A 24,433-nucleotide genomic window follows, 5' to 3' on the forward strand; every position below is an offset into this window, starting at 1 on the left:
CAAACAATCATACATAAAGACAATAACAAGTTTTCAATACATCAGAACATAGAATCAAGACAATAAGTCAAATCAATTAATCAGTCAAAACATCTGCAACTAGAAGCATCCGCCTCCAAGTTGCTCAACATCCTCTTAAAAGAGCCCAAAGAAACCAGATCTTTAAGTTTCAAGTCTTTTTGTAGCTCATTCCAAGTAAATGGAGCTGCAAACCTAAATGCCTTTTTTCCCAGTTCAGTTCTAACTTTAGGAACAGACAATAAAAAAAGATTCTGGGAGCGTAGATTGTAAGAATCAATACTCCTTTGACTGATATAGGTCAGAAGGTAGGATGGGAGTAGACCTAAAATAGACTTATAAACTAAAATAGACCAATGATATTTTCTACGAGCATACAACGAAGACCATCCAACACGCGCATACAGCATACAATGATGTGTAAGAGATTTAAAATTGGTGATGAACCTCAGATTAGATGACTTTAGCACATGGTCATTCATTCTCTCTCTCTCTCTCTCTCTCTCTCTCTCACACACACACACACACACACACACACACATTCACACAGATCAAACATACAGTGTGTACAATGGAGATTAAACTGCAAAATGTTTTGTTTTTATTTATTTTTTTAGGACATTAACTGCAATTATTAAACAACATTATAAGACATGTCTTTGTCCATCTCTATGTCAGTAAATTTTCTAATGTATATTTAATCAGCAAGACATCACTCAGTAGGCTAGCTAGTCTGGTTGCTTAGAGACATACACTCTATAGCTAGCTTGCTCCTTCCAGTTAATGTTAGCTTCTCCACCACAAAGTACAAATGACAATCTGTTCTGTTACAGTCAATTTTGTTGCAGTCAGTTTTGTTACAATCAGTTCTGTTACAATCCGTTCTGTTAGTCAGTTTTGTTAGAGAACTGAAGCATGACTTCATTGATTTCTTATCTAAGGGAACACAAGTATCCTTAAAATGTGTAGCATCGTTAAATACTTGCTAGCGTTCTAAAATCAACTGTTGACTAAGTAACCAGCTTCTGGGGATTACCATCTATATGTACAAGAGACCAATACTGAAGATATATAATGCACCAATACTGCACACACACACACACACACACACATACACAAATAATGCATTCAATTGGATAGACAATGATATTCTAGATGATGAGTCTCCTAATCTCTCCTTCCTGATATTTGATGTTAGCTTGTATGATAAGGAGATTTTGAGCTTTGACAAATAACATACTGTAAAACACGTCAGGCATTTATTCTCACCTTTTAGGTTTACATTTACAGAGACTATAACTCCGTGAGGTTAAAATTGCATGGCTTTTATAATGTTCAAAAATCAGCTACAGCGCAACAGTGTTTTATTGGAACCTCAAAGTGTTCATTTGCAGAGTAACATATATCATCAGCTACAGAGAACATACAGAAAACCATCAAACTTCTCCTGGGTCGTTTGCTCCTGGACTTTTTCCCAGACCACTTTCTCCTCGATCAGTTGCTCGACTAAAACACAAATCTACCTCACACACACACACACACACACACACACACACACACACATACACACACACACACAATCTTATCTCTCTATTTGCCCTCCTTCTCCACACATTTGCTTGGCAGTGTGTGTGACAGTGAGAGAGAGAAAAAACACACACACTAAAATAAAAATTTCTGTTAAAAGGGTCTGTTTTTCGCTCTTCAGCAAATGTATTTAACTTGGCGAGCAACATATGTTTAAAGTGTGATTAAAGTTCACAATGTCTAAGATGGGAATGAGGAACACAGGTTTACTCCGTGTGTGTGTGTGACGGTGTAAGCATGTGAGGGGCCACGGCCACAGAAGAAATCCTTCTGTCCAACAATCAGTCTGTTTCTGTCCAATGTTTGGCCTGTTTGTGTTCAGGATACCGTGCGGCTCTGGTGAGACTCGTGCGGGTTTTTGCATGCAAGAAATGTGCTGCCTGTGCACTTTTAGCCACCAGATGTTTGCGTTTCTCTGGTCAAAGTTCACCACAGCTCTCATGCGTTCTCCTGCTCAAAAGGAGGGAATGGTTGAAATGAAGACCCTATCGTCTAGACAGTTAAACATATCACAGCAGTGAGAACCATCGTTGACTTCAGCTCCAGTGCACAGCTATGGTGAATTTGTAGAGCTTGAATATTTTGCTGGGCAGGCCTGGTATCATCCAGGTGTTGTGTGGTATATAAGAGTTTTTGGCAGGATGTGTGTACCCACGTACATGTGGGGTGAGATGGTGTGGTGGGGATAATAAACTGATCTGAGAGCACATTCTGTAATGGTAGAAACCTTAATCACTTTCTGTGGCTGGCCAGAATAGAATGATAGATAATCACAGCTTAGAAACGACTGGAGCTGCATGTTTCTTGTATCCACCAGTAAAAAAGATTGGTGTGTGTGTGTGTGTGTGTGTGTGTGTGTGTGTGTGTGTGTGTGTGTGTGTGTGTGTGTGTGTGTGTGTGTGTGTGTGTGTGTGTGTGTGTGTGTACATGGAATAAGCATGAGGCTGCATTGTGTGGGTGTGTGTACAAAGTGTGTTTACAGGAACAAGTCCGAGGCTGTATTTATGTGTGTGTGTGTGTGTGTGTGTGTGTGTGTGTGTGTGTGTGTGTGTGTGTGTGTGTGTGTGTGTGTGTGTGTGTGTGTGTGTGTGTGTGTTTCTGGAAGCAGACTTGGGTAACTGTCCTAATCTCTGTGCTCTGCTGCATCTCTGTGTAAACAGAACAGATATATACCCATGGCAGCGAATGGGTCATTGGTTCACAAAAGCCTGTACACTGAAAGTGCTTAGTAGCTGATTTCAGCTTGAAACAGTGTTGCCAGATTGGGTGGTTTCCCACCAAATTGGGTGGATTTGTTTGGAATTGGCATTGAAAAATATGCTTTGGCGAATGGACAAAATATGGTCTTATTTGTAATTTATTGGTTTGATATGCAAATTAAAAAACAAACTGCATTGCTTTATTCCCCACAAACAATTCGTTGTCAAAAGTTTGACAAGTTATTCTCTCCTGTCAAGATGACATAGTTGCCACGCCCACCTATACAATGATTCATCAGCTAGTATCAGGTAGGCCAACGGCTCCGGCTCGCGTTCTGCAGGCAGGCTAACGGTGTTAGTTTTCGTTCGGTTATCACAATGCCAAAGTGGGGAAAGTACAAACGACGTTTTCGGAAAGAATGTGAAAGTGACCCTGAACTAAGGCCTAGGATAGCACTTGCTACAGGGGACGACTCTAAGGAGCACTGGCTTCTTACTTTTCTAGCACCGAGGGCCGCGTGCCCTATTCTAAAAATGCATTAAAACGTAGTACGTTAAAGACATGCAAATAAACATTTTTAGGATCTTAAGAATTTACCATTACTGATCTGCAAATTTAAAGATGTCGACAGTTTATCAGTAGGCTATGCTGGTTTAATATTGTATTTTCGGGCGTTTTTTTCCTTATATTTTGGAACGTTTTGAAACACGTTTGGCTATAAACCATCTGGCAACCCTGGCTTGAAGCTCTCTGTGGTACTCCAAATGATCTGAACGAGACATTACTCCACCAGAGATAGCAGCTAACGCAAAACGTCAAACTGTTTTGATTGACTAATTTGTTCATCGGTGATAACCCATTTTAGAAAAACTTTGCCGGCTTAGAACGATCGTTGCCTTAACATTAAAAATACCAAAATCAACGACGCTCTTTTGGTGACTCTCCTCTAGCAACCTTCCTGGGCCATGCGGTGTTCGGTATGCGGAGAGTTAAATGATGTGTGTTGTTCACACCGCGACTAGCACGCGCGTCTCAGAGGGCAAACGCGATCATTACTTCACGCGCATTGGCTCGCGGAGGGGCGCACTCTGGACAAGGTAAACAGCACATGCGCGTCCTGCCCCGCGTCTGTCCCGCAGCAGCAGGGTCCCAGCAGCATTCGGAAGCGCGGACTAATGCTAAAAGGACACATCGCATCATGCTGCTGGAAAATATGGTACGGTAAGATGAATGTAGTCGTTCAGTGTGTGAAGGGTGTTTGAGGGCAGCCGGCTTTAGCGGACGAGTAAGACGCTAGGGGGGTTTCGCTTAGTTTTGCACTTTGAATCTGCTGATAGGTATCGAGATTTCGCGAGTTGCGCTACAAATAACATTCGTTTTCACTGATTTTTTTAAAGTGATATGCTTTAGGTCACAGTATAGGTCAAGTATAGCCAGTATAACACACACCATCATTATCTCAGTTGAGAGTTAGATAATATTCACTACAAACTACAATATTCACTGAAAATTAAATAAACATAAGCATAAGGATTTTATTGACGCACAATTCCACTAGGTCTTTATATTCCAAGGAGGCCACTGGAGCTGCTACGGTGGCCCGAGGGTCAGATCACAACATTTACAAAGTGAGCAATGCAACACTGCTGATTTGGGCGAGAACACGAACACATTTAATTAAGTATAACACAATTTCGTTAAGCGTAAACACGACATTATAAAGAATTAAGCTTAAAAATCCAAAGGTTACAGAATCGAAACACGACATTAACACAGGCCCCAAAACAAAAACATTTCAAAGACGATGCATTTGAGGTCGCTCACGGCAGAAGTCTTCTTGGCCACTTGGGGTCGACATATTACAAACGAATGTTTGAAGATTGACTTGTGGTCTTTAATTGTGGAAAGGATTAACTGGTAGGTTGTAGGTCTTTGCTGTAAATACCAGTAAAGCTTAGATTTCTTTAAGAAAGACACTAAAGCTCTGTACCCTCTCCGCCAGACACTCTACATCTCCCCGATTCTTCTTCACCTTGTTTTGCTCATGTTTTTTTTAAGTTAAACTTGTAAAGTGCCTCTAGTGGCCCACAAGAGCTTCTGTTGTCAACATCAAGTGTGTTTGTGAATCTTGTTGATGTTGTTGTTTTAATTTTTGTCTGTGCTGTTGTGTTTTGTGTAGTGATATATATGTCACATATATATAACACATTGTGTCCACAAATGCAGACTGTACCAAACCATTTCTTAATGTTAGAAGAAGAAAATAAAACCATTGCCAAAGGCACAGTTGTAAAACTGCCTCTGTAAAACACCTCTGCTCCTCAGTAAGACGTAGTTAAGCTGCACATATGTCTGGATCTGCTTCATGCACATGAGTTTCGTTAGGAAAGTGGCAGCGATCCAGAGTGTCACAGCAAGACCTACTGACAGTGTCCTGCAGAAGGGGTGGGGACTGCAGCTGGTGATGGGGTGTAAGGGGCACCGTCAAGGGCATAATTACCAACGTGACATTTGCTCTAGATCAGTGGTGTCCATCTGTTTCCTGACAGGCGTCATTACCACTGTAACCAATGCTGTAAATCAGAGGGGTTCATCTCTGTCCTGAAGGTCTGGAGTCCCACAAGCCTGTGTATCTCTACAAAGCATAGCACACTTGTATTCACTCTTTAAAAATAAATGCAATAGTGGCAACAATATTTAATGCTGTTGTCATTATTGTGTAATAAAGACACTGAATACATGTCTTAAAGTCGTTGCATTGACTACTAAACACGTATTGACTGATGCAACAGTTGTTAAAAGAAACAACAGCTGTTTTGTGTTTTAGTGAAGTATACTGGATAAATGATGCTACATTATATCATTAGTTTATAGACTAATTAGACTATAATGTTACTGTGTTGTGTTACTGTGATGTTACAACGATGCCATAATCAGACCATATTCTGTTTGTGTGTTGCTGTGTGCATGTAAGGTATGTGTGTTTGTTTCAGCTGTTGCTATGCACTGTAACTTAACAACAGTTGCGTTGTTGTGGTGTGTCTTAAACAGAGTTTGTTTGCCTTGTGAGTGGTGCCTAGAGCTCGTCTGCCACCCGCAGAGCCCAGATAGTGTGTGCTGCTGTCAGCGTGTGCTGCTGTCAGCGTGTGGTACGACGTCTGGTTGCGGTCGGTTCCACAGAGGCGGCAGTACTGTAGTGTGCTGCTTCAGATCTGTTAGAGTGTGACAGAAAAATCTGGTGTGTTCAGCAAGGATCTAAAGAGTCTTTAAGTCAGCAGCACTAGCAGTGTTCATCTGTGTCCTGCTGGAGAGACACTGCAGAGTCATCTTTGCAGGGCTGTCTCTGCTGTGTAGAGCAACTGCCCTGTGGTCTTTTACAGGAGCTTGTGAAAGGGTTTTCTCGCACAAGGAACAGAACATGAACCTGGCTCTACCTGGATGCTGTCTGCAATGTAAAACCTCACTGCAAAACAGTCACATTAGAATCGTTAGCTTTAGATGTAGTTTTGCAGGAACATGGTTGGGTTTGCGTCCTCTGTGATGTCCCCATGTCCTCCCTGTCATTACCCATCTGCCCCCTCGGGTCTGCAGTATGGGAGGTGTGGTCTTCTCAAGCAAATCGGATGCCGCTCACCACTTCAGCCCAAGTTCTTAGAGGCTTTGCTTTGCATTCAGCACACCAGGCAACTGTGTGTGTGTGTGTGTGTGTGTGTGTGTGTGTGTGTGTGTGTGTGTGTGTGTGTGTGTGTGTGTGTGTGTGTGTGTGTGTGTGTGTGTGTGTGTGAGAATATGCATGCGGTCATATGTTAATGCCTGTTTCTCTCTACAGATAGTTGTTGCTCTCTCACTCCTGCTTGGCCCTCGTGTGTGTGTAGCCTACGTGTTTCAGGCTGCACAGCCCACTGGAGAGGATGATGGTCCCCAGCCTCCTAAAAGTGAGCTCTGCCTGCAGTCCATTCCCCATCTCCACCCTGCAGTGGGGTGGTGCCTCATCTCCACCCTGCAGTGGGGTGGTGCCCCATCTCCACCCTGCAGTGGGGTGGTGCCCCATCTCCACCCTGCAGTGGGGTGGTGCCCCATCTCCACCCTGCAGTGGGGTGGTGCCCCATCTCCACCCTGCAGTGGGGTGCTGCCCCATCTCCACCCTGCAGTGGGGTGGTGCCCCATCTCCACCCTGCAGTGGGGTGCTGCCCCATCTCCACCCTGCAGTGGGGTGCTGCCCCATCTCCACCCTGCAGTGGGGTGGTGCCCCATCTCCACCCTGCAGTGGGGTGGTGCCCCATCTCCACCCTGCAGTGGGGTGCTGCCCCATCTCCACCCTGCAGTGGGGTGGTGCCTCATCTCCACCCTGCAGTGAGGTGGTGCCCCATCTCCACCCTGCAGTGGGGTGGTGCCCCATCTCCACCCTGCAGTGGGGTGGTGACCCGGGACAGCCACACAGCCGGCCGCGCACCCCCTGTAGCAGCAGACCTGAACCTCCTTTAGATAACCTACTGCTCCATTGCCTGTTATAAAAACACACGTCATTTACATGTTTGAGCTTGTGTGAAGGTTGCGTTACTCTTTCTGACTCCATGTTGGCTCTTCGGCTGTGCCTGTGCGTTTCCTTCTCGCAGTATCTGAGTGGGTGAGCTCTGCGGGCTCCTGCAGGGGGCGCTGTTTCGAGCTAGTGGAGGCGGAGCCCCCGGGCTGCAGGTGCGATAATCTCTGTAAGACCTACTACAGCTGCTGCGCAGACTTTGACGAGCAGTGTCTTAAAACCGGTCAGTGCACGCACATGCTTGCAAACGTCAGTGCACACAAAGATGCTCGAGTGAAGTCACTCAAACAAACATATGCAGGAATACTATTGTTGGCTAGTAGTGCACTGGGTGTATCTCAGGACATGCGTGTGCACTCATGCATGCATGCCTGTGCATGCTTGTGCGTGTGTGTGTGTGTGTGTGTGTGTGTCTGCAGCGGGAGGTTTTGAGTGCAGTAAGGATCGTTGCGGGGAAAGCCGGAGGGAAGATTACGCCTGCCAGTGCTCAGAGGACTGTCTTGAAAAAGGAGACTGCTGCAGTAACTACAAATCTCTCTGCAAAGGTGAGATGAACAGTAGCCATGGCAACCAGCACACACAACACTCATGCCCTGGAAGCGTGTCTTAACTTCACCAGCCAGCTTTCGAGTTTGTGCTGTTTTCCAGCTGTGTGCTGGGGTTATAAAGGAATATATTGTAAGTTTCTAAAAGTAAAACGAGTTAAATCATTCCATCAAGAAATGTGATGTGTCAGTTTACTTAATTAATGTGTCTTTGGTGGTGGAATAAATTATTTAATGAAATTATTAATTAAATTCGAAATAGCCCGAGAATACACATACACAAATATGAACCCTTACTAAACCCATAAAGTATGTGAGAATGTTTGAGTTCAGGGTCATGGTCATTCATGTATGTGTGTAAATGCATATCTGTCTTGTTTAGTAAGTGTGTGTGGTTTGTAGGTGAGACAGCATGGGTAGAGGACGACTGTGAGGAGATCCACCAACCAGAATGCCCTGCTGGGTGAGTGACCAAACCACCTCCAACAACACATGAAGACAGTGTTTACACGGGAAGCTGGTGTTCTCAAGGGCCACGTCTGACGTCTGGAGTTCAAACGGTTGCTATAGAGTGGAGCTTGTGTGTTAATGGAGCAGTTTGCACTCACTGTGAATTATAATCATCTTTTCTCTGGCAGCTTTGCCCGCCCCCCTCTGATCATACTGTCTCTGGATGGGTTTCGTGCTTCCTACATCAAGAAGGGGGAATCCGTGATCCCCAACATCCACAAACTCAGTACGCCGCCATAACTCATGTACACAGTAAACAGGCCAACCTTAACATTGTCAACAATGTTTTCTTTTAACTCCACGATAGATCTATCAAAAACGTTTCTAACTTCATTTTGACCCACAATATGGAACTTTTTACACGGAATTAAAATCATTACATGGAATTATTTCTTGCAGTTATAGTGATATAGCCAAAACTATATCTCATTCATTCAAGCTGTTACACTTAAAATATGTATAAAATGTACTTCTAAAATGTAAATGTGTATGATTTTATATTTGGCCTCAGGAACAGTACAGTAGTCTGAGACCACGTCTCCTCCATGCTGCTCTTCCTAACTATAGAAAATAATATGTGAATGTACTGGATTAAAGAAACTGGGTAATAGGGAAATTGTGGAAATATATTTGGCCTGTGCTTTAGCTTTGGCCTATGCTGTATACTGAAGACTGCAGTTTGTAAATGATTTGTGTGCCGTGAGAATCCCAGGCAATCCCACATGATGCAGTAAACATATCAAAATAACATAGGACCATCGTGTCAAATGAAGGGCGTGCCAGCATGTTTTAATATATATTGGATTCATGTCTACTTACAATATGGCAAAGTTTTAGCTAGAAATGTATTCTGATTCACATGATTTTGTTAAGTAAATTATATTTGTCATTTGACTTAAATGTTTTGTCTGTTTTGATAGGATCCTGTGGAACACATGCTCCTCATATGAGACCTGTATACCCCTCAAAAACCTTCCCCAACCTCTACACATTAGCCACGGTACACACACGCCTGCTGATCTTCCTAAATGCTCTCAGAAAATCCCCAGAGACATGTTGTTAATGTCTGTTCCTTTTACTGTGTTCTTGGAGCAGGGTCTGTATCCAGAGTCTCATGGTATTGTGTGTAACACAATGTATGACCCAGTGTTCGATGCAACCTTTAACCTGCGTGGGAGAGAGAAGCTCAAACACCGCTGGTGGGGCGGGCAGCCTGTGAGTCTCTCCCCTTTTGTCATAAGTTGGCTAGTGTACTGAGACTTTTTGGGACCAGTTATCCCCTAACCATGCAGTGATATTGTACTGATCTTTACTGAAAAGAACACCAAGTTGGTGGGGGTGGATTTATAGTCCCAACATTTGGTAGTGCTTAGGAGTGTGCAGCAGATAATTAGCATGACATAAGCTGTTGTAAAAACGACTACAAATATGGATCTGATTAATGGGGGATGGGGATCATATAAGGGACGGCACTGTTCTGAGTGGTTCTGATTTCTGAGCGGTTCTGATTTCTGAGCGGTTCTGATATCTGAGTGGTTCTGATTTCTGTCTGGTTCTATTTTCTGAGTAGTTCTAATTTTTGCATGTCTCTGTTTTCTGCGTGGTTCTGATTTCTGTCTGGTTCTATTTTCTGAGTGGTTCTGATTTTTGCGTGGCTCTGTTTTCTGTGTGGTTCTGATTTCAGTGTGATGCTTCTCAGTTCTCTTTCATGAGAATTCTGTCTATATTTTGTAAAGATGTCTTTAGTGGTGTGAAATGAAGCCCTCGTTGTAAAGACTAAAGTGGATCTTGTAATGTTTATTTTCCACATCTTTCTCCCCCTCAGATCTGGATCACAGCAGAGAAGCAGGGGGTGAAAGCTGGAACCTTCTTCTGGCCTTGGTGAGCAGGTCACATCCACACTTCACATTCATGCTGACATCTGCGGACAACTCTTTCATTCACATTAGAAGAGTAGGTTGAGGTTTGGCTCGTCGTCCATGCAGGTGCATGGGATGGGAATCCTCTGTATGCAGCAGCAGAGAACAGCTAGGAGGAACAGCTAGGGGGAGCAACTCAGAGGAGCAGCTAGGAGGAGCAGCTAGGAGAACAGCTAGGAGCAGTTTCAGCCTTTCATTTGAAGGTGGATTACTGAGAAATGTGCTTGATTTAGTTTTTGCTGTGTACAGTGTGGGGAATTCAACTTCATTAATAGTCCAGAATTGCCAGTGAAAAGCCCTGGGTGTGTTCTTAGAACATAAACTCTTATATACCTGATTTACTACAGGCAAGATATGATACTGATTCTGTTCGTCTGATGCTGAGCCTCTGTGAGAGAGAGGCAGTAGGATCAGAGGGAGGGAGCGGTAGTGTAACCACGCCTCCACCGCAGGTCAGTGGGAGGGAGCGGTAGTGTAACCACGCCTCCACCGCAGGTCAGAGGGAGGGACCGGTAGTGTAACCACGCCTCCACCGCAGGTCAGAGGGAGGGACCGGTAGTGTAACCACGCCTCCACCGCAGGTCAGTGGGAGGACCGGTAGTGTAACCACGCCTCCACCGCAGGTCGGTGGGAGGACCGGTAGTGTAACCACGCCTCCACCACAGGTCAGTGGGAGGGAGCGGTAGTGTAACCACGCCTCCACCGCAGGTCAGTGGGAGGACCGGTAGTGTAACCACGCCTCCACCGCAGGTCAGTGGGAGGGAGCGGTAGTGTAACCACGCCTCCACCGCAGGTCAGTGGGAGGACCGGTAGTGTAACCACACCTCCATCGCAGGTCAGTGGGAGGGACCGGTAGTGTAACCACGCCTCCACCGCAGGTCAGAGGGAGGGACTGGTAGTGTAACCACGCCTCCACCGCAGGTCAGTGGGAGGGACTGGTAGTGTAACCACACCTCCACCGCAGGTCAGTGGGAGGGACCGGTAGTGTAACCACGCCTCCACCGCAGGTCAGAGGGAGGGACTGGTAGTGTAACCACGCCTCCACCGCAGGTCAGTGGGAGGGACTGGTAGTGTAACCACGCCTCCACCGCAGGTCAGTGGGAGGGACCGGTAGTGTAACCACGCCTCCACCGCAGGTCAGAGTTTGGTGCAGATGAGGCTGTACTGGCATTTTTGCTGCACATTAATTCTCTTCCTGCAACAAGAGAAGCCCCTGGCTGGCCCCGTGTGCAGGCAGAGAACCAGTGATTGTTTCAGAGTCCTGGCACAATAAAACTGCTGTCTGGGTTTCAAACACACTTTCTGCTTTTCTCCTGTGTCAGCGGCCTGAACAGTGTGTTCTTTTCTCCCAGAGTCAGTGCTCCGTTCAGTGATCTGACGTTGGGTTGGGGAGTGACATCAGCACTCACATGAACTAACAAACACGTGCATATCTGTCCCTACCAGGCATTTAGTCAAACAAAACCCTCTCTCTCTCTCTCTTTCTCTCTCTCTCTCTCTCTCTCTCTCTCTCTCTCTCTCTCTCTCTCTCACTCACACACACACACACACACACACACAAGGTCCATTCATCTTTGTCAGTATGCAATAGGATCCTGTTTTCTTTCCTTTTGTCTTCCTAGCTTACATAAACTAATAAAAGGCCATGTTTATTTTCAAGAGGAGAGTTGTTTTCCTCTCTCCCCCTCATGTACACACACACACACACACACACACACACACACACACACACACACACACACACACACACACACACAGACATACAATACTCAAAATAAAAAGTAGTATTGGTTGGCTTTGTGGGTGAAATGAATGGAAAACATAAAAAGTTCAATGACATTATATCATGAACATAGGGGATTTAAGTAGAATCATGCAGTGGTGATTTCCTTATCTCAATTTACTGTAACTGTAACAGACAACAACAGTGGTGGGTTTTACCCCAACAAAAATGTCAGTATCTCAGTTACTTCTCATGTGTCCTTGAGCATCAGTTACAGCTCGACAACGAGGTCTCATGCCGATCACGTACGTCGACACAGGTTCTCTATGGGATTCAGGCGTGGAGAAAGTGCAGGTCCATTTGAGGAACCCCAGTCTCCAGCAGACATTCCCTAATGATGGGGTCTCCATGAGCTGGAGCGTTGTCATCCATGAAGATGAAATTAGACCTGTGTGGTTCATGTAGAGGAACAGTGACTGGATTAATGATGTTATTCAAGTGGTACGGGTAACATCGTTGGCGGCTGTCATTTCCCTTGTCCAGTGTAAATGCTCCTTGGCACACGCAAGACGATGATGTCTGACATGACACATGGGTCACCTCCCTTAAATGTGCCTGGAGTTGTGTGGCATTCATCATCCGGTTCCGCAGGGCACTTTTCACAGTCATCACTGTGGGATGTGGCCAAAGAAAGTGCACTTCTATGTCTTTCTGTCTTTTCTGTCTTTTCTTCCAGTCTCTCTGTATCTCTGTTACAGCCTGCTGATGACACTCTGTGACACTCTAAGCTCAGGGGCCACTTCCAGCTGAGAACATCCTGTTACTGTTTATCGATTGTTAGGCATTGTCTTGGTTTCAGTGAAAACCTGACCATAACCAAGTGTTATCTCAGGGCTGACACTGTCATGGCGTTCATGGCGTTCACAGACTTGACACAGTCCCTCCGAAATTTCACCCAAAAGCCAAATATCCTTAATGTTTTGTGAGTAGTGTGTGTGTGTATGTGTATTGTATTGTATGTGTACTGTTGCAGTTGAACAGTTCTTCCCCTCCCCTTCTGTTTGTGTGCGCTACAGGGTGATTCCTTTGGAGAGGCGGATTTTGACCATCCTGAAGTGGCTCCACCTGCCTGATCATGAGAGGTCAGTCTTCATGGCTCCTGACCATCAGATCTCCTTTCACATTTTACTAGGGTCTTTATTCCATCACACACATGCGGTCAGTTTTGAATATCTTTCTGCAGGCTTATTTGGAGGATCATTTTTTAATGTAAACTATAATAACAAGGTTATTTGTCATACCATCTCAGCTCAGTTGTAATGAGGATTTAAATAGAGTTTCTCACACTGCTAATTTGATTTTAAACAGCAGCCAACTGTGCATCAGTCAAATTACAATAAGTACACACAGCAGTGCAACTACACAGTAAATACAGTAAACGCATGTAATAAACTGTACTATGTTGTCAGTGGTTAAGAGGGTGGGTGGGCTTTATATGTTTACACTTTGATATCAGGTAATTTAGCTGAATAGCAGAGGAGCTGCCAGTGTCTATAGATTAAAGGTGCCGTCACTTTGTTTCAGGCCACATGTGTGTGCTGTACACTCTGAACAGCCTGACACCTTTGGGCACAGACTGGGACCGCTTAGTAATGAGGTAAGGTTCTAAACCCACTGGCTTGCACACCATTGGCTCTCATCCCATCGGCTCACATCCAATCAGCTTCACCCTGTCAGCCTTCACCCAATCAGCTTTGCCCTGTCAGCCTTCACCCAATCAGCTTTCCCCTTCCTGGCTTTCTCACTCGATCTGGCTGGGACATTTTCAAATAGGAACTGATTGAATGTTATGGAACTTAGAACTGGGTACTGCAGTGTTCTATGTTACAGTAGCTAATGTGTTAGTAAAAAAATATTTTGTCATTTTACTATAAATAGAATATAATTAGCCATAAATAGAATATCATTTCATAGAAATATGAACATGAGGGAAACAGCCTTGCTGTGACCTACCTGCACAAATGTGTGTGTGTGTGTGTGTGTGTGTGTGTGTGTGTGTGTGTGTGTGTGTGTGTGTGTGTGTGTGTGTGTGTGTGTGTGTGTGTGTGTGTGTCTGCGCGCGCTGGGCAGTTGGATAATCCCCTGAGGGAGATCGATAACATCATAGGTCAGCTGATGAATGGGCTGAAACAGATGAACCTGCACCGCTGTGTGAACGTCATCATAGTGGGCGATCACGGTACTGCACTCCTGACCTTTGACCTCTATTGTGATACATGAAATCCATCAAATTCTGCAATAAATCCAACCATAAAATTTTTGTTAGATGCTTACTAATTTACTTCAGTTTTAGAATATGGCCATTCTAGTCTGTTTGTGTCTCTGTAATGATAATTATTTATACAATAAAAATAGTATAAAAGTGTTTCATAATGGTTTTTTAGTACAAGAATTACGTGTTCCAGCCGTCTTTTTATGGGGTTTCAGCAAGCGTGTTACTGGTAATCAAGTCCAGACCCCTTCTTCTTCTAAAAGTTCTTTTTGACTGGTATGGTGTGCTTTTCTTCATCTCACTGAGTGCTCAAGTTCATCTCACTGAGTGCTCAGTTCCGTCTCACAGGTGCTTGGCTGGGAGAGATACAGCCACTATTCACTTTGCTGTTCTTGTCAGTTTAAAAAGTTCTGACTAAACTTTTACATTTGTTCATCAGCGCGTACATTTGGACTGCAGATGTGTCAGTGTGTGTGGGTGAAACACTGGTCACTGCAGAGAGACCCCAGTCCTTCCCCTCAGTGAATGTATGTGTTTATAAGACTGGGGGCCAACTGTGTCTGATATCTGATAGTTTCTGATTGTGTGTGTTTGTGTGCTTGTGTGTGTAGGAATGGAGGAGGCCCATTGTGACCGGACTGAGTATCTCAGCTCTTATGGACTCAAAGTTGATAACTTTGCACTCATCCAGGGAACGTCTGGAAGATTACGACCAAAAAACATCAGCACACCATGTGAGATGCACTACAGACACACTCTCTCACACACACACACACACACACACACACACACACACACACACACACACATACACACACAGAAATGTAGATACATTCACACATGCAACATGTGTGCACTTATAAACCAGAACTATTTTTGATATTTCACAAAAAGATCATTTAAGGTATATAACGAAGTATGAATTGTCATACCTATCTTAGTAATACTTATCATATTAATTTCTCTTTTTCAGATGACCCAAAAGAGATACTGTCTAATTTAACTGTAAGTACAACGCATAAGCACTGATGAGAAATCCTGTGTTCCTGCTGGTGGTGACCTCGCCACCTCTGTGTGTGTGTGTGTGTGTGTGTGTGTGTGTGTGTGTGTGTGTGTGTGTGTGTGTGTGTGCGTGCGTGCGCGCAGCGCGCGCGCGTGCGTGCGTGCGTGTGTGCTCTGGCTCTAGTGTAAGATGCCCAGTCAGCACTTTAAAGCATACCTGAAGCAACACCTGCCCAAGAGACTACACTACGCCAACAACCGCAGGATAGAGGACGTTCACCTGCTCATGCAGAGGAAGTGGCTCATATCGATGTACGTGGGTGGAGGAGGTGGAGGAGGTGTGGGTGGGGGGATTAAGGGCTCTCGGTGGATAGTAATAGTTTCCTGTGTCACAGGGGTCCTCCTGAGAACCGATTACTAGGCAGCTGCAGGTACTTTGGCGATCATGGATTTGACAACAAAATCAACAGCATGCAGGTGCCATCTTGAACTCAGCAAAGAATCAGTGCCAGATTAACAGAGTAACAGAGGCTGACTGCTCTACCTTTTTATAGACAATCTTTTTAGGATATGGCCCAAGCTTTAAGTTCAAGACACAAGTTCCTGCTTTTGAGAACATTGAGCTTTACAACGTGATGTGTGGTGAGAATGACCTCCTTTCATTGATGTTTCCACGTCTTCTAAATCTCATTCTTCTGCCTTTTGTAAACATGAGAAACAAATGTGCATCTGTGTATGGGGCTGGTGTTCGTGTGTGTGTGTGTGTGTGTGTGTGTGTGTGTGTGTGTGTGTGTGTGTGTGTGTGTGTGTGTGTGTGTGTGTGTGTGTGTGTGTAGACCTCCTCGGGCTGACACCCGCACCTAACAACGGGACTCATGGCAGCCTGAATGACATGCTAAAGAACCCGTCATACACACCAGTACAGCCAGAGGAAGTGGCCACACCCAAACGCGCAGAAAGAGACTCCACGTCTACCGCCTTCTACAACCTGGGTTGCAGCTGTGATGATGAGGTCTCACGTGCGCACAGACACACACACACACTGATGATGAGGTCTCACGTGCGCACACACACACACACACACACACACACACACACACACACACACATATATATATATATATATATATATATATATATATATATATATATATATATATATATATATATATATATATATATATATATATATATATATATATATATATCCTGGTCTGTTTTAATTTCTCTCTTGCTCTGTTCACTCTGTTACAGAATAAAGTTGAGGGAGCGGGGCAGGTGTTCTCTTCCGAAGGCATCATGTTTAACAGTTAAGCCAACAGGCTGAGAGATGCCTACACCTGTCACTACACCACTCAGATGCCTACACCTGTCACTACACCACTCAGATGCCTACACCTGTCACTACACCACTCAGATGCCTACACCTGTCACTACACCACTCAGATGCCTACACCTGTCACTACACCACTCAGATGCCTACACCTGTCACTACACCACTCAGATGCCTACACCTGTCACTACACCACTCAGATGCCTACACCTGTCACTACACCACTCAGATGCCTACACCTGTCACTACACCACTCAGATGCCTACACCTGTCACTACACCACTCAGATGCCTACACCTGTCACTACACCACTCAGATGCCTACACCTGTCACTACACCACTCAGACCCGAGCCGTGTTCTCTGCGTGGGCCGCCAGGACAAGAACTGCTGTGTAAAACGATATCAGACTAACACCAGCACACGTGAGACGTGCTGACCCGCAGGTGTGTGCGTGTGTGTCGTAGATGCCACCCACCTGCCGTTTGGAAGCCCCGCCGTGCTGTTTCAGACCTCCTACGTCCTGCTGCAGCATGTCGATTACATCAGCGGATACAGCCTGGACCTCCGCATGGCCCTGTGGTCCGCATTCACCATGACGGCACAGGCAAATGACACGCTTAAATCCACACTCATCCACCATGACGGCACAGGCAAATGACACGCTTAAATCCACACTCATCCACCATGACGGCACAGGCAAATGACACGCTTAAATCCACACTCATCCATCATGACTGCACAGGCAAATGACAAGCTTAAATCCACACTCATCCACCATGATGGCACAGGCAAATGACACGCTTAAATCCACACTCATCCACCATGTACAGCACATTCATTAAGCATGGCAGGTACCACAGACTTATGCAGTACGTAACCATAGTTATGTACACACACCGGCTCTCACCTTCAGTAGCACACAGCTGCCCTCACATTGTAAATGCACAGTAAGATACAGCTCCACACCTGTGCCCATCAACACTGAGCATTTTCCAGATCTATGCTCTTGGTTAATCATCCTCTTGGTTATTGATGATCTTGGTTATTCGTGATCTTAGTTATTCGTGATCTTGATTTATTCATTATTTTGAATGAATTTTATTCTTGGTTTATTCATTATCAAACTTTGTGTGATTTGTGTTTGTATGTGCGTGCGTTTTGACCCAGCTCTCTCTTGTACAGGGGGACAGAACCCCCTTCCCGTACTCCGCTTCAGACTGCGTGAGAGCAGACGTTCGTATCGCTCCCGAGCACACGCAGACTTGTGACTCCCACAGCACGGATCCCGAGATCCTCCGGTCGTTCCTGTTCCCACCTGGTTAGCGTCTCTCTCTCTCTCTCTCTCTCGCTCTTTCTCTCTCTCTCTCTCTCTCTCTCGCTCTTTCTCTCTCTCTCTCTCTCTCTCTCTCTCTCTCTCTCTCTCTTTCTCTCGCTCTTTCTCTCTCTCTCTCTCTCTCTCTCTCTCTCACATACTCACAAACACAAGAATCATGAGAGAACTATGAGAGAGAACTACGAGAGAACTGTTTATTGATATGACTTAGCTTAGTGGACACAAAGCCTCCTGATTATACATCTAAAAGCAGCAGTCAAATGTGAACCTATATCCATGGACAAGGTAAGCTCTTAAAGTTCTTGTTTGGCATTTCTCTGCAGATATGTCTTCTACTCCTGAATCCAGATATGATGCCTCCCTGATCACAAACACAGTGCCCATGTACCGTGCCTTTAAGAGTGAGTATGGTTAGTTATGCTTTCTGGAAGAGTGAGCAGGTTTATACACATCATACTGTTAACAGTGCAGTACAACACATGAACTGAAAAGAATTAACAGGAATGCAAGTTTCCGATCTGTTCTTGTAGATGTAAGTGAAGCCGTTGACACAGGCGACCAGAGATGGACATTCCAGGTTCAGAAAGTAAAAGTTCTTTCCAGGATTTTACTCAAGCTTGTTGGATTTTCTAATTAGTGCAAGCCAGGTACAATTAGTGGAATCAACACTAATCTTGGTGAGGACTTTTACTGGAATGCCCACCTCTGCAGGCGACCATGATATTTTACTTGACAGACTGTAGATCTGGGTCAGCCTCTTTGATGCAGTGTTGGTGCAGTTAATACTTAAAGGAGCCCAGATCACATTTATCCAGCACTGTCCCATCATCCCATACAGCAAAGTGCCACTGGCTTACGTAGAATCAGCAGGTCAAATAAATCAGAATCGATCTGTGGGAACCATGGCGACTTTCCTGGGCATGAGTGAGCCTGCATCAACAGACATCCCAGTATAAATGTCCAGTAAAAAAATCCAGTAAAACTAATGAACAGACCAACATGCCAGATGACATTCATTTCCACTTCAGTTGTGGAGAAGCTAATGTTATCCTGGAGGAGTGAGTTAGCTACGTAGGCCCACAATGTATAGCTCCAAGCAACTAAATTAGCTGGCAGCTTCTGAGTTTCTGTCTTATTGATGAAACAGGAATCCGGATCAATGTGGGTTGGTGCTGTGTCTTTAAGAATGAGTGTGATCACTTTCATTTTCTTCAGTATCATGTACCTGTATGCAGATGCTATAAACCTTCTGAGCTTTTGTAGTCAAAATCCTGTGAATGTGTGTGATACTTTAGCAAAGGTGTCTGGGTTTTGTGTGTGTGTGTGTGTGTGTGTGTGTGTGTGTGTGTGTGTGTGTGTAAGGCATGCTGTGTTTACATGATTTACATGATTTTGTTCTGTATTAACTCTGTATTTTTTTATTCAGCATTCAGTCTCTGTGTCTGTGCTATATTAACTGTTTGGTTTCCCCTGTGTGTGTGTGTGTGTGTGTGTGTGTGTGTGTGTGTGTGTGTGTGTGTGTGTGTGTGTAGGGATTTGGATTTACCTGCAGGAGGCAGTATTGCCTCGCTATAGTGCAGAGAGGAATGGGATTAATGTCATTGCTGGGCCCATATTTGACTATGACTTTGATGGACTGAGAGACACGGATGAGAAGATGAGACAGTAATGAAACATTCGCAGACCTCCCCACACACCCTGAAAATTATTATCTCTAAAGGAGTACCCTGCTAGTTTCATAGAGTGTGTATGTACAGTGGAGAAAATAAGTATTTAGTCAGTCACCAATTGTGCAAGTTCTCCCACTTAAAAAGATGAGAGAGGCCGGTAATTGACATCATAGGTAGACCTCAACTATGAGAGACAAAATGTGAAAAAAAAATTGAGAAAATCATTTTGTCTGACTTTTAAAGAATTTATTTGCAAATAATGGTGGAGAATAAGTATTTGGTCAATAACAAAAGTTCATCTCAATACTTTGTTGTATATCCTCTGTTGGCAATGACAGAGGTCAGACGTTTTCTGTAAGTCTTCACAAGGTTGGCACACACTGTTGCTGGTATGTTGGCCCATTCCTCCATGCAGATCTCCTCTAGAGCAGTGATGTTTTGGGGCTGTTGGCGGGCAACACGGACTTTTAACTCCCTCCAAAGGTTTTCGATGGGGTTGAGATCGGGAGACTGGCTAGGCCACTCCAGGACTTTGAAATGTTTCTTACGAAGCCACTCCTTTGTTGCCCTGGCAGTGTGCTTGGGATCATTGTCATGCTGAAAAACCCAGCCACGTTTCATCTTCATTGCCCTTGCTGATGGAAGGAGGTTTGTACCCAAAATCTCACGTTCGGGGTGTGGCGAACGTAATTTGTTGAGTGGATTGCAGATTGGCTGCCGTGAATGTCAATCAAAATACAACCGTCAGTGCAGATGTGCGATTCATCTACTACTATTTTATGTGACGCGATCTACGCACATTCCTTCGCGATCGACCGACAGTTCCTTCGACGTAATGAGCACCCCTGATGTACACGGACCAGTCGTCCTGGTCCCTTTGCAGAGAAACAGCCCCAAAGCATGATGTTGCCACCCCCATGCTTGACAGTTGGTATGGTGTTCTTTGGATGCAACTCAGCATTCACTGTCCTCCAAACACGACGAGTTGTGTTTTTACCAAATAGTTCTACTTTGGTTTCATCTGACCATATGACATTCTCCCAATACTCTTCTGGAACATCCAAATGCTCTCTAGCAAACTTCAGATGTGCCTGGATATGGACTGGCTTAAGCAGGGGGACATGTCTGGCACTGCAAGATCTGAGTCCCTGGCGTCGTAGTGTGTTGCTGATGGTAGCCTTTTTAACGTTGGTCCCAGCTTTCTGCAGGTCATTCACTAGATCCCCCCTTGTGGTTCTGGGATTTTTCCTCACCGTTCTTGTGATCATTTTGACCCCACGGGCTGAGATCTTGCGTGGAGCCCCAGATCGAGGGAGATTAGTAGTGGTCTTGTAGGTCTTCCATTTTCTGATTATTGCTCCCACAGTAGATTTCTTCACACAAAGCTGCTTGCCTATTGCATATTCAGTCTTCCCAGCCTGGTGCAGGTCTACAGTTCGGTTTCTGGTGTCCTCCGACAGCTCTTTCGTCTTCACCATAGTGGAGTTTGGAGTGTGACTGTTTGAGGTTGTGGGCAGGTGTCTTTTATACTGTTAACGACTTCAAACAGGTGCCATTAATACAGGTAATGAGTGGGGGAAAGAGGAGCCTCTTAAAAAAGAAGTTACAGGTCTGTGACAGCCAGAAATCTTGCTTGTTTGTAGGTGACCAAATACTTATTTTCCACCATTATTTGCAAATAAATTCTTTAAAAGTCAGACAAAATGATTTTCTCAATTTTTTTCACATTTAGTCTCTCATAGTTGAGGTCTACCTATGATGTCAATTACAGGCCTCTCTCATCTTTTTAAGTGGGAGAACTTGCACAATTGGTGACTGACTAAATACTTATTTTCCCCACTGTATGTACATGCACGCCACATACTCACTCATAAAACTCACTGTAAAGGCAACATTCATGGTTTACGGAACATCATTCTTCTTCATCATCATCGTCATGCTTTCTGGGATAGTTTTGGGTGCACATTTTGTGTATTCTTGGAACAAAATTGTCCTGATTATGTAGGTCAATGTGGAGAAAACATGGGCATAAAGTGCTATAAAGTGAGGTATTTATGAAAAAACAAACGTAATGAAAGGGCAAATTATGTTTATAAATGACTGTTAAGATAAGGTTTATGGTTAAATCTAAAATGACCTTTTACTAAAGAAGTGAGTGTGTGTGTGGTTGGGTTTGTGTGTGGTTGTGTTTGTGTGTGTGTGTGTGTGTGTGTGTGTGTGTGTGTGTGTGTGTGTGTGTGCGTGTGTGTGTGCGTGCGTGCGCATGTGTGTGTCCATGTGTGTGCGCGCGCGTGTGTGTGTGTTGCAGGCATGCAGGTGAGTCTGTCCCAGTCCCCACTCATTACTATGTGATGATAACGAGCTGTGCGGAAGAGAACACGACACTGGAGGAGTGTAACAGCTCACTGTCCGTCATCACCTTCATCCTGCCACACCGGCCCGATAACTCCGAGAGCTGCAACGTGAGCACACACAGAAAACACAGACAAACACACACACACACACACACACACACACACACACACACACACACACACACTCACACATACACACACACATTCACACACACACTGACACACACAAAAATACTGACACACAAGCTCACACATGCACGCAAAAAACATACACAAAGATACACTGACATACACAAACTACATATGCTGAACCATGACTAAGTGTGTGCTTTCGGAAAACTTAGGACCTGCCTTTGGGAGAAAATCAGCCATTGCATTCATATCAGTAATGTTGGAAAGCTCCTGCTATGGAGGGTCATTTATAGGGCCCATATGACATAATTATAGTTATATAATAATATTTAATCAGACCGAAGACTTGTGTCGGCCTCATTTGGGCATGTTTAGACTGAAACACTGAGGTCATGGTTCAGCTAGATCTCTGTTCCTCATCAAATCCTGTATGTTTTTACCTTTAAAGTGTGTCAGACCTCTGACCTTTGACCCATTTGCTCCACAGAATGCGGAGGAGGAGTCAGGCTGGGTGGAGGACATCCTGCATACGCACACGGCCCGCGTGCGTGACGTGGAGCTCCTCACGGGTCTGGATTTCTACCGCGCCACGCTCCTGCCCTACACGCATGTCCTCACGCTCAAAACGTACCTGCACACGTTCGAGGAGAACATCTGACCTCGCAGAAGTGTAGCACCAAGCCACATGGCAACCAACCTCATCCACCGTCAGCGTTTTCTCTCTCCACCCGGGTCCACTTATGCTTAGGTGTATATTTTTTTTTACGGTTTGTCATATTTATTATTCACTTAAAATGAAATAATACCACATTAAACTTTACAACACCGCAGGCTTTCCATGTTTCTAGCATATGTATAATTAGACCCGCAGTATTTTGATGTCTTGTCGTGGACTGTGAATTGACATTTCTGGCCTGAGTGAGAAAATTGTCTTTCTGTGCGCTTGTGTGTACGTGTGTGTGTGTGTGTTTGTGTGCTTGCGTGCACATGTGTTTGTGTGTACGTGTGTGTTTTCCTGCATGTTTGCTTGCGTGTAAATGTGTGTTTGCGTGCTTGTGTGTGTGTTTGTGTGTACGTGTGTGCTTGCACGTGTGTGCTTGTGTGCTGTAAGTTAGGTTTTTGCTAGCATATGCATTTCTCATTGTGTGGGCACACATGCTGTGGGAAAATGTACAAACCGTGTGAATGGAAGATGAAACTGTGTGCGAGTATCTCCATTTTTACTCAGACGGCACAATAATATATTTTCCTCCGCACTGCAACTCCACCCCTGTGTGTTGGAAGATTCTGATTCTGTGTTGGGAGGATATGGTGACGTGAGCTGTATCTGCATGTGTATCCCATTAACACCAGTCACCTAGTCCTAAATAGCAATAAATCTACGTACTGCATTTTTGAGTCTGCACAGGTGTCCATTCTTAAATGACTCCCAAATATATCCACTGTGTAGAAATGATCATATCACACCTATTAAGTCCATGTGATTTATGGAAATTCTAGTATTCAAGTGGTATAGCCTTAATTCTATGTACTAGAGAGACATAGAAATAGTATTTCTGGAAAATTCTATTGATTACAATGATGTAATTATATAAATTTTATCATCTAAATGTAATAAAAAATGTAAAGGAATTAACTTTTATGAAATTGTGACCCTTCGTCAACTTGGGCACCAGTCGTTAAAAAATTATCATGAGAATAGTCAGAAATGAGAGGACCAGCCCATTTCTGAGGTCTCCAGCAGAGTTATAGCAAGTGTGTGTGTGTGTGTGTGTGTGTGTGTGTGTGTGTGTGTGTGTGTGTGTGTGTGTGTGTGTGTGTGTGTGTGTGTGTGAGAGTGGTTTAATGTGGCTGTATTGTATCCAGGCTTGGGTAATTGCTAATCTTTTAAGAGTAATTATATTAAAATCCACAAATCTTACAAGAAACCCATTAAATTAGAAACATAAGCTGGATGATGTACATATACTAAGATATGGTCGTCTCTCAAAATAAAGTATAAAATAAATTAGAAACATAAGCAATTTATCAATACAGAGCTTCCTGCAATACCAATGAGAATGATGAAAATAGCACTAATGTTTTTCATTTTTTTAACCTGAGTGGACAGACAAATGCATGGTATACTGTATATTACATATATCCATATATACTGTTTATATCACATATATCCAAATATACTGTGACATGTAAACATGTAGCGGTACACAGAGAGGTTTTAGTGTAGTGGCTTTGCAGATGGCCCAGCTTAAGTGTGTGTGTGTGTGTGTGTGTGTGTGTGTGTGTGTGTGCGC

General features: G+C 44.4%; 1 protein-coding gene across 2 annotated transcripts; it reads left to right on the plus strand.

The window, feature by feature from the left end:
- Positions 1-3,592: 3,592 nt before the first annotated feature.
- On the plus strand, positions 3,593-23,530 carry enpp2l (ectonucleotide pyrophosphatase/phosphodiesterase 2-like). 2 transcript variants are annotated; one of them, XM_077006028.1, is made up of 25 exons: positions 3,593-4,021; positions 6,635-6,740; positions 7,422-7,568; positions 7,765-7,890; positions 8,293-8,353; positions 8,529-8,626; positions 9,321-9,400; positions 9,496-9,615; positions 10,226-10,281; positions 13,119-13,184; positions 13,627-13,699; positions 14,173-14,281; positions 14,926-15,048; positions 15,288-15,319; positions 15,501-15,628; positions 15,712-15,793; positions 15,871-15,958; positions 16,153-16,328; positions 16,571-16,625; positions 17,115-17,254; positions 17,818-17,968; positions 18,307-18,384; positions 19,516-19,648; positions 21,962-22,115; positions 22,627-23,530. In XM_077006028.1, exons 1-25 carry the CDS (start codon positions 3,914-3,916, stop codon positions 22,795-22,797), a joined length of 2,661 nt encoding a protein of 886 aa, XP_076862143.1. In that variant the 5' UTR covers positions 3,593-3,913; the 3' UTR covers positions 22,798-23,530. The 2 variants fall into 2 exon arrangements, with proteins under 2 accessions (XP_076862143.1, XP_076862144.1); XM_077006029.1 differs by having other exon boundaries at positions 3,595-4,021; positions 17,833-17,968.
- The last annotated feature ends 903 nt before the right edge of the window (positions 23,531-24,433 follow it).

The sequence above is a fragment of the Brachyhypopomus gauderio genome, chromosome 5, assembly GCF_052324685.1.
Source record: "Brachyhypopomus gauderio isolate BG-103 chromosome 5, BGAUD_0.2, whole genome shotgun sequence".
NCBI classification, from domain to species: Eukaryota; Metazoa; Chordata; class Actinopteri; order Gymnotiformes; family Hypopomidae; genus Brachyhypopomus; species Brachyhypopomus gauderio.